Source organism: Camelus bactrianus, chromosome 4 (assembly GCF_048773025.1).
Source record: "Camelus bactrianus isolate YW-2024 breed Bactrian camel chromosome 4, ASM4877302v1, whole genome shotgun sequence".
In the NCBI taxonomy this organism is placed as follows: domain Eukaryota; kingdom Metazoa; phylum Chordata; class Mammalia; order Artiodactyla; family Camelidae; genus Camelus; species Camelus bactrianus.
The window spans coordinates 45,975,584-45,986,433 of NC_133542.1; the positions used below are offsets into that span (position 1 = coordinate 45,975,584).

Sequence of the window (10,850 nt, forward strand, 5' to 3'; positions counted from 1 at the left end):
GGTGCCTCTCCTCTGTAACTTGCAGGAATTCAAAAAGCCAACTTCATGATTTTCTGATGCCTAAAGTGGCCAGAAAGCCAGTGAGGAAACTCGTCCTGCCGAGCAGCTAGAGAACAGCTCTTGCAACCTGGGGGTCACTCTAAGTAAAATCTACTTTGTGATATTTGGCTGCCCGTAGAGGTATTTCACATGTCACCAGAGTGGACAGAATTTTTCTAACATATTCAAGATTGACATTACACATTTACTTCAAGTTATACCATGTGTGGCCAATTCATTTTAATCAATTTTGTGAGAAGTGTTGTATTACATTTGTATGATTTTCCCGCCTTTAGGGTGTAAGACAGGTTGGAAATAACTGATCATTTTCATCCTCTATTCCTGACCATTCCCCTCTTCAAGCACTTTTGGATATTACCTTCCTCCTCTCACACAGTTTTCTCTCCCCAGACCTCTGGGATATTCATTCCTTCTTTCCTTCATGCACCTGCCAGACTCCTCAGGTGCATTTACCCAAAGAACTGGCCTTTGCCAACCACCCAGTGCCTGGCAATCATTAAGTTCCTTTCCCTCTCTGGGCCTCTGATTCCCTAATACTCACTCTGGAATGGATTTATTTTTAGAGGTATCCCATCCCAGGGACCAAGTGACCTCAGGAATCTCTTGTTCTTGGGCTTTCTGTCATACCCCTGAGTTGTCCTTTTCCTTTTCCTTCAAGTTCCCTCCGTGCCACTTAGTCACAAGGGTGAAGCCAGGAATGGGGCTGGGCCCACAAGAGTTTACATATTCTTTTAAAAGTGCTCTCTTACCTTTTTTTTTGTAAATAGCTCAATAAGGAAAGTCACTTTTCTGTGGTTTGGAAGTAGTCCAGAGGCTGAAAATAGCCAATCTGGTCTGAAAGTAGCAGCCAGAGGAGTGAGCACCCGAAATGGGTGAAAGCTAAGTTTTCTTGTCTTTGTTCTGTGTTTCGGAAAAATCCACGAAGGCCCGTCCATTGCATATATGAAGCCATTTAAATGGCACCTTGCTATTGGGATTATTCTAGTCCCTGAAGTAATTTAAAGTTGAGGCATTTAAGTGACAAAATTTAGAAACTTTATACATCTGAGATTATGTCCCCAAGATCCAATTATTCTGAAGTCCTCCAGAAATACTTTCTTCCCTCTCCCTCCCTTTGTACCCATCCTGCTGAGCTACTAGGAGGCATTAGAGAAGGGTCATTCTGGTCCTGCTGGAATTAACATAAACCCCTCAGTCAATAAGAACTCTTAGCAGAGCCCATAATAGATCTGGGAGAATGTGAACCCACTGCACAGGACAAATCCTTGTTAGCAGCCCCAGCATTTCCAAATTCAGGATCTCAGGGCTGGAAAGAAGCAAGTAACCTAGAAGGTTTTGTCTTGTCTGTCTCCCACCAAATAGACTCTGAGCACCTACCATAGGCCAGGCCTTCACAGGGCATTGGGAGAGTCATAAATGAATCTGGTCCTGGCTCCTGCCAAGAGTTTCACAGGTACAGCAGCCGTGGGCTTAAAAAAGGCTAGTTGATTGCAGAAGTGATGTCTTTTTGTTTGAAGACTTTCTTAGGTGTATGTGTTTTATCCTCTCCAGAGAATAAACTTTTTGTTGAGGTAGACAGGGGAGAGTTGACCGATGTCATATAATAAGGGAGGGGATGTAGGAACTTTGTTTATTATACATTTTTTCCTAATCCTCCTTATTTTAGCAGCACCTCTTTTCATTCCTGGTCTGAGGGACCTGGTACAGTGAGTCTTCTGTGCTGTAGGTCTGGTTGTGGCTGTCTTAGTTTCTGGCTTAGGATTTGACTCTATCAGATCTGCTATGGAAATGGCTACTAGTCCATTCACTTTCCAGCCTGCAGAATGTTATCACTCTGATGTCTCCTTTCTTCTCCTTAACCTTGTGATCTTGTCATTAAAAACAAAAATTAAACAAAAAATATTACTGTAGTTTTTGTGGATTTCAGGAAGAGCAACATTAGATGCATGTGTTCAGTTCTCCTTAATGCCTCAGGCCTGATTCCATGCAGTTTCTAACAGCCGCTATTATTTTCTTATGTATGTTAGTCATTGTTTCTTGTCTGTTTCTCTCCTGCTAGAATGTAAGTTTCACAGAAGCAGAGGATTTTTTTTTCCTGCATTGTTCCCAGATATATCCTTAGTATAAAAGCTGGACCTGGCTCACAGTAGGCACTTGATGAGTAGTTGATGAATGAATTAATAAGTGAATTTGTGACCTACCTTTGTTTTTTTTCTTTGCTTTGTGTTAGCTCTTTTTTTATATTTTATTTTATCTCTGTCCCATCTTTTTAATTTCTGTTTTTGTAAACATTTTATAATGTGCATATTGGTGCAGTAGACCATCTATACATTTTATGAATAAATAAACAGACATATAGTGTAAATTATAAGAAAACATGATTTTAAAACCTAGGACACCATTGACCCTAGATACCTAAATCCTGGCTGTGACTACACCCTTTCAAATATTTAGCAAACCTCTCTTTTCTAAGTGGCTCTTAAACTTTGAGAACATCTATCATAAGCAAAGCAAGGTTGCAGAATTCAGGACTTTTGGCCTTATTTAGAGGAGATCTGCCAGCTTCCTTCTTACCTGCACCACATGCCTTATTTATTTATTTTTTTTTTGCCAGAGGCCACCCATGGTGAACAGGGCTGGCAACTGCTCTCACCAGGATTTTGGAAAGTCACCCCTGAGCTGCAAGATGCCTTGAGGTTCTGGTTTGGAGTCTCTCTCTCAACTCTTTGGGTTTCTCCTCAAACTCTTTCTCAGCCCATCAGCCCCCAGTACTCTATTCATGGGGGCTTGGGTCTCCTGTGGAAAGCTCAGGGACAGGTGGAAGGGCCCAAACCATTGCTTCATCTGTTATTATTGGCACCAGTACTGTCAGGCACATGGGAATGTACACATCACAGGGACAACCTGACTCACTTCTCTTTCAAGGCCTGTGCCCATGTCAGCTCTTGGCAGCTTCTTATGTTGGTGTAACTTTAAGCCCTCTCCATACTTTTCTGGAATGAGGAGATAGTATTTGGGAGAAGGAGATACAGGTATGAAATCAATGAGGTTAAGTAAAAATTCTGTAGATCTTGATTTGAATTGCGTCTATGTATTCTCTTCCACCTGAAAAGGTCTGTTAGTGGATAGTGAGACGCCTAAATTAGGAGGGCCACCAAAGTGTGGATCCTTGCCACTGGCTATGAAAGATTTCACAGCAGAGGCAGAGGGATGAAGTGAAAAAACTGCTTTATTTCTCAAAAGAGGAAAAGGAAGGAAAGTGGTCAGATAGGGAGAAGGAAAGAAAAGCACTTGAGCGGGGAAAGGAAGTGCTCTAGCGAAAAACCATCAGCCAAGATGGCCAGTAGAGACAGGTGCAGCCTGGGTCAGGCCATGTGGACTTTCATGGGAGGCTTCTGCCATCATGTCCTCCTTCTGGGTGTTATGGAACCAATCAGTCCTTAAACAGGCTTTTCAGTCCTTATATCAGCTTTTCTGGTTCTTGTCATGGCAGTTGTCAACTGTCATGGCACTGGTTGGTGTGTCATTTAGCATGCTATTACATTACAGTGAGTGTATAATGAGGCTCAAGGTCCACTGGAAGTCAAATCCTCCACCATCTTGGGCTCCATTGGTTCTAACAAGTTCTTATTTCTTCTCTTTGCAACTGCCTCCTGAGACTTAGATATGGGTAATTGGTTTCTATTTGATGGAGCGGTATGGTCACACCCTCAGGGGTATGATCCTGAGGGCAACAGCCTTGGTAACCAAAAGGAAAGTTGCTTTTAATCAGAATGGCTGCAATCTGGTGGACCCAGTGTCACCCCAAAAAACCCATTCCCAAAGATTCTGTTCAGCCATGAAAGTTTTAAGGGGAAATGGGGGGTAATCTCAGTTAATTGCTGAGATAGGTTGTTAGAGTCATTACCATCTCCCCAATGCCTGCAGGCTTGTCCTAATCATCTGCTTGAGCCTACTCTTCGATGACTTAGGGAGGTCTGGGAGACTTTGGGTTTCTATAAATAAGGGAGGGGGTTGAGAGGAGGGCCCGCAGAGTCCTGCTCAGTATCAGGCCTAGAAACTGACAAACTCAGTAGCACCCCTAGCACCCAGATTGTGGGTATAAATACCAATCCCCACTAAAGGAATAAGAGCTCCTTAGGGAAAATGGTTGTTTCCAGGTCTGGAGAGGAATTGTACATGCTGAGCATCAAACATCTTGACATAACCAGAAGGCAAGGAAGCCATCAAAGATACTAGGGGACTGTTAGAAGATCTCAGGAGCCATGAGCTCCTTGCTACGCTTGAAACAAAAACCTGTCAAGTATCTAGATCTAATCACCAATTTATAGGAAATACAGGGACAAATACTATAGGACTGTAATCAGCAAAATGCAGACTATGGTAATGTGATATTATGATTTATAAGAAACATATGTTTGTTCATTCAGCTGGCCAAAATGTATTTCTCATATATATTTGGTCTTTGTTCATGGTTCCTGGCTCACAGCTGCCAAGGCCCTTCACAGCTCTTAAAATCCTTGAAATTTTTTGGGTGATAATAGCAATGGAGCAACTTTCCTCATAGTATTTGGTCTTTTATCCTCAATTCCTGAAAAACACTTTAGCGCCATAAAGGTGAAATAGGTGTCTTGTTATTCATAACAAGCTCATTTCAACCACAACAGGATTTAAGTTAATTAGATGAGTTTTGGAAAGCACTTAAGAATGGAGCTGGTTGCTAGGGGAAGCAACCCTAAATAGAGGGTTAGAACTTTCAGTCTCACCTCCTGATTTCCTGGGAGGGGAGAAAGGCTGGAAGTTGAATTAATCACTAATGGCCCGTGATTTAATCAGTCCTGCTCCTATATGCAGCCTCCATAAAAACCCAAAGGTTATGGTTTGGAGACTTTCCAGGTTGGTGAACATGTGGAGATTTGGAAGAGTGGTGTGTTTGGAGAGGGCACAGAAGCTCCATGCCCTTTCCCCATACCTTGCCCTGTGCATCTCTTCTATCTAGCTGTCCCTGAGTTATATCTTCTTATAATAAACTAGTGATACAGTAAGTAAAATGTGCCTCCAAGTTCTGTGAGCCTATCTATCAAGTTAATCAAACCCAAGTAAGGGGTCGTCGGAACCTTCAATCTATGACTGGTCAATCAGAAGCACAGGTGACAACCTGGGCTTGCAACTAATGTTTGAAGTAGGGTAGGCAGGGCAGAGAGCAGTCTGATAGGACCCAGCCCTTAACCTGTGGAATCTGATGCTATCTCCAGGTAGGTAAGTTACCAGAGAATAAGTTCTTGTCTCACTCAGGAAGGAATTCAAGAGAGAGCCATAGTAAAGTGAAAGTAGATTTATTCAGGGAGACACACACTCCATACACAGAGTGCTGGCTGTCTCAGAAGGGAGAACGGCCATGATGTGTGGGGGTGGTTAATTTTTATGGGCTGGGTAATTTCATATGCTAACAAGTTGGAGGATCATTCCAACTATGTTGGGGAAGGGGCAGGGATTTCTTGGAATTGGGCCCTACTCACTTTTTGGCCTTTTATGGTCAGCTGTGGAACTGTCTTGGCACCTGTGGGTGTGCCATGAGGCTCAAGGTCCACTAGAAGTCAAATCTTCTACCATCTAGGTTCTACCCAGTGTATGTCCTATCCTCAATTGCTCATTCCTTCAGTGGTTGTGCCCTGCCCTCTTCCCTCCTGTCTCAGATAGTGAAACAATTTAGTCCAATTCTAGGACCCTCAGCTGGTGTCTGAGCATTGCTTGGTGGGAAGTGGGAAACCCCCCTCCACTCTACATTCACATTGAAATTGGTAGCAGAACTCTTTGGTAAACTCTACAGTTTCCCATAGTGAGAAACTATTCCTTTCCCCAAAACGTAAATTAAAAAAATGGAGAGGGAGAGAAAAAAAGAGGAGAGAGCCATAGAGTAAAAGAGACCAATTATAATGTATAATTTGGATTTCAGTTCAAATAAACAAATTGAAATAATTAAAGCATTTATAAGACATTTGAGGAAATATAAATGCTAGATAATTGATGATAGTAATTAATTACTTTGGAGTTTTAGATATATTAATAGTGTTGTTGAACCTAAGTTCATGTGCCTGACACACAGTGAAACCAAACAAACCAAAATGTCTTAGTTTGGAGAAGAGAAATGTTTATTAGGTTGAGGAGGTGTCAAACTGGGAGATGGGAGATCTAGTCTTGTCTCATATCCACCTTGCTGTCCTGCCCAAAGCAAAGTTGCAGGCTTCCAGGTACCATCTTGTGACTTCGATGTGTCATTGGTGATTGTGATTCATCTATGTATTGCTGCAAAGTGAACTAGTAAATCATGGTCTCGTGATCCCTTAACTTCTTTCTAGGAAGAGAGCAAAAGCAATGGTTGAGGCATATTGACTTAGAGCCTTCGTGATGGTTCAGGAGTTTCAGTTCTTAATTGACCAAGGTCTGAATTAATCCTGTGTTGAGGTCCTCCTCCCTGTAGTGAGCTAAGAAGGGCATAGAGGGGCTCTGTGCTCAGTAGGAAAGGCCAGTTCACACCCGAATGGGACAGATAATACTGGGTATGAGGTGGTGAAACAGGAACACACCCCTGCGCTCCCACAGCCCAAGAGACTGTTTCAGTGACCATGTCCACATTTCCATCCAGGATGGGCAGGGAGCTCTGTGGGGCCCAAGAGAGAGGCTGACCATGCCTCAGGCAGGAGGAGCCCAGGACACTCAAGCAAGGCAAGCTAAGAGCATTTGTTTTCATTAGAAAGTTTTGATTCTCCGGAAAATACGAACATCCAATTGCTTCGAGGAAAAAGAGGCAATTTCTCTCCCTAACGATATCTTTGCCCCCTTTTGTGTCATTACTGACTGAGATCCTCACACATTTTACCTCTGGACCTCTTGCCAGGTACACAGTGAGCTGGCTCCGCCTTTCAGTTTTATCAGTCAGCCACCTTGCTCCATCTTCTGCCGGTCACATCTCCCCTTCTTGACTCCAGCTTCCCTCGGATCCCTGTGGCGCCCCGGCTCTGCTCTCTCCCATAGATCCATCCTTTAACCCTCCAGACTATGGAGTCAGAATGTGTACTTAAGACTTACCTAGGGGAGGAAAACAAAGCTTAAATACAGATACTAGCTGTGAGCGTGCCCAGGCTATGATCCTCCACATGTGTGTTGCAGGATCCACCTTACTTGCCCTCATAGGAAATGCCCTCCGTGGAATCTGCAAGGTCCCAACTCCGCTGAGTCTCAGGGAAAGGATAAAGTCTAGCTTCAGCTTCAGCTTTGCCTCCAAGAAAAATAAAAGTTGAAGATGGGCCATTTCCTGCAATGAAGACCATTTTTCTTACTGCTGTGTCTTGAAGTTTTGCCCCACATTGTCTTCAGTGCAACCTTTTTAGAGTGAGATTTTTAATCTTTATGTGACACAAAGGTGCACTGAGCTGTTTTTCTCAAAGAGAGGGAGCAGTGTGCTTCCAAAGGTGAATTCAGACTTGCCCAGTAGAGAATCAGACAAATCATGAATTGTTCTTTTCAACAGCATTCCACTTCTATCCCCTCAAGTCACACTCCTATCAGGTTTTAGGTTTCATCGTTTTAAAAAAATTAGGTCTGGAGTGTGTATAGCTCACTGGTAGAGTGCTTGCTTGGCATGCCCCAGGTCCTGGGTTCAATCCCCAGTGCCTCCATTAAAAATAAACAAATAAATAAAATTAAAAATCAGGTTCAGTAACAGCTAAAACTCTCCATTGCATGTGTAATTCAATTTTTCTGGTCACTCTTCATATGTAATTTCTTTGGGAGACACATTCTTCTGAGATTCATGGATGAAAGTGACCAAGAGGCACAGAACTACAGGGACATCTCTCCTCTAAGATCACCAGGTGAAGTGTTTCTCACTCACCAAGTTCCTCACAGCAGCCTTCACATCCTTGTTCCTGAGGCTGTAGATGATGGGGTTGAGCATGGGGGTCAACACCCCATAGAAGAGGGAGATGAGCTTGTCTGCAAGGTCTTGTTTGTCTGCTCCCAGAGGATCCTTGGATTTGGGCTTCCCATACATGAAGAGGATGGTCCCATAGAAGACGACCACGACTGTGAGGTGGGCAGAGCAGGTGGAGAAGGCCTTTTTCCTCCCCTCAGCTGAGGGGATCCTCAGGATGGTGGTGAGGATGAAGATGTAGGAGACCAAGATGAACAGCACAGGGACCCCCAGGAAGATCACATTGGTCACCCCCATACTGATCACATTGATAGAGATGTCAGCACATGCCAACTTCAGGACAGCCAGGATCTCACAGGTGAAGTGGTTGATGACATTGTCCCCACAGAAGGGTAGTTGCATTGCTAGGGATGTCTGCATCATGGCAGTGGTGCTTCCAGCTGCCCAGGAGCCAGCAGCCATGGGCACGTAGGCAGCCTTGCTCATGACCATAGGGTACCTCAGGGGGTTGCAGATGGCCACGTAGCGGTCAAACGCCATCATGCCCAGAAGCACACACTCTGTGGCTCCCATGGCAAAGGAGAGGAACATCTGCACAGCACAGCCTGAGAAGGAGATGGTTTTCCTGGGGGTGAGGAAGCTGTCAAGAATGAGGGGGACAGAGGAGGTCGTGTAGCAGATGTCGAGGAAGGAGAGGTTCCCCAGGAAGAAGTACATGGGCGTGTGCAGGTGGGAGTCAGACACGGTCACCAGGACGAGGACCCCGTTTCCCAGCAGGATCAGCAGGTACGTCAGCAGGATGAGCACAAAGAACGTTTTCTCCAGCTTCAGGTGGGCTGAGAGGCCCAGGAGAATGAACTCTGTCACGGAAGCAGTCTGGTTGGCACTTCCCATGGTATGTCTCCTCTTTAAACTGAATAAAACTCTCAGAGGTCCAAACTCAACATCCTTTGTCTCGTGTAGGTCCAGGGCATCTGGTCTGGAGTTCTAGTCAGGCTGAGTGATCAGAAAACAGTTCTGAATCCGTGGTCTCTGTTTCTTTACAAGAAAAGAGCAATAAAATCAGAAATTACTTTGGGGCCATAGGACATCAGGTTTACGGTGTTTAGAATGATGATTCTGATCTTTTAATGCATTCGATCAGAGACAAAACATATAACATTCATTTTAGTGGTTCTATGGTCTATATGGCAATTCATCTCATTAAACTTTGATTGGAAATGTGACTGTAAGTTTGTTCCATGTTCTCCCACTCTGTACTAGGTATTAGGGAAATCATTAATTGTGAATAGAGATCATTTTCTCAGAAAATACATCCCTTGTTCCCAAGATCTTTTTTCTCATTAGCAACACCAGCTCCAGGGCTTTCCATCCATCTGTGTGACCATCCACCTGTCTGCTTATCCATCATTCTGTCCATCCATCCATCCATCTGTCCATCTGTGTCTAAACATCATCCACCAAAACACTTGTTGAGCACCCAGTGTGTGAATGTGACAGTTCCTCTGAGGAACAGGGGTGACCCATGGCTTAAGTGGGCTCACAACCTGGCAGGGAAGGGAAACAGAAGGATTCAGGAGAGGCCAAAACATCCAAAATGGCAGGCAGAGTATTGGTAGAACAGGGGTCATAGAAGGCTCCTTTAATGATGTTGAATCCGGCTGGGCTATTAAGGACAAAAGGAGGACTGGACACAAAGAGATGCAAGGGAAAGGGGGGAGGTCTCCAAGGTGACTTTGTTCTCAGGAAGTGTTGATATGTTCCTAGCAGTTGAATCTGTTGTTCAGTGAGGACAGACAGAGAACTGTCTCCAAAAACCCATAGTTGATCACAGTTTCTGAAAATCTAGTTCTCTTGGATAACTAAGCAGTGCTTTTTTTCTTTTTTTTTTTTCTGTGTTGAATATATTTGACATATAATGTGTAAATTGAAGGTGTGCCATCTGGTACTTTGATACATTTATCTATTGTAATATGATTGCTGTTGTGGTATTTATCACATTACATAATTATAGTGCAATGTTGTCTATATTCATTATAGTATGCATTAGATCACTGACTTATTTACTACTTGTTGCAAGCTTCTACCTTTAAGCAGCATCTATTTTATTTTATTTTAATACCATTCCCCCTTGGCGATCATGCAAAAATCCATGGACATTAATAGTCCTTGAGCCTTTTGTCACTAGACTCATATCGTACCATTGATTATGCTCCCCAAGTTACCTAGTCCAACCCTGTCTCCATTGTAGTTCTTTTTCTGCCCCACACTGATCCATGGCTTTTCAACTTCAGCTTGATTTCTTCTAAAGATAAAGAGTCTACTGCATTCCCAAACAGCCTACTTCATATTTGCAAACTCTAGAGTATTAGAAAATTCTTGAACATATTGAGCCAAGCAGTCGGTTTTCTAAGTTTTTTTTTGTTCATGTGATGGTGGTCAGCTTCCTTCTGGAACTACACTGAATCTGCAGATACATCAGATATGTAAGCCCAGAGACTTGGGCTCCATTGTGCTTAACCTTCTGACCTGCTAAGTAGATTTCAGTACTTCTTCCCTCTCCTAGACCCTCAGGTTACCCTATTCTGTGTTGGGATTGGAAGAGATCAATGATGTTCAAACTTCTTATGAAAGAGAACTTTTGTTCTCTTAAATTCAGAACCCCCATGTATAAAGCAGAGCTGCTCTTATTGAAGGGGACAGGGAGGGCTCAGAAACTCTGGGCTGCTCAGCCCGTGAGGCTCCTCTGAGGCCAGGTCGCAGGACCACAGGCTCCATTTTCATTGTAGGCCATAAAAATGTCACTCTCTGGAGCACAACAACAGGACAACACTAGCCATTTCCATAGTTACAGTGT

General features: G+C 43.6%; 1 protein-coding gene across 1 annotated transcript; it reads right to left on the minus strand.

The window, feature by feature from the left end:
• Nucleotides 1–7,927: 7,927 nt before the first annotated feature.
• On the minus strand, nucleotides 7,928–8,887 carry LOC105067544 (olfactory receptor 13C7). Its single transcript, XM_010953144.2, has one exon. It carries the CDS (start codon nucleotides 8,885–8,887, stop codon nucleotides 7,928–7,930), a length of 960 nt encoding a protein of 319 aa, XP_010951446.2.
• Between the last annotated feature and the right edge of the window lie 1,963 nt (nucleotides 8,888–10,850).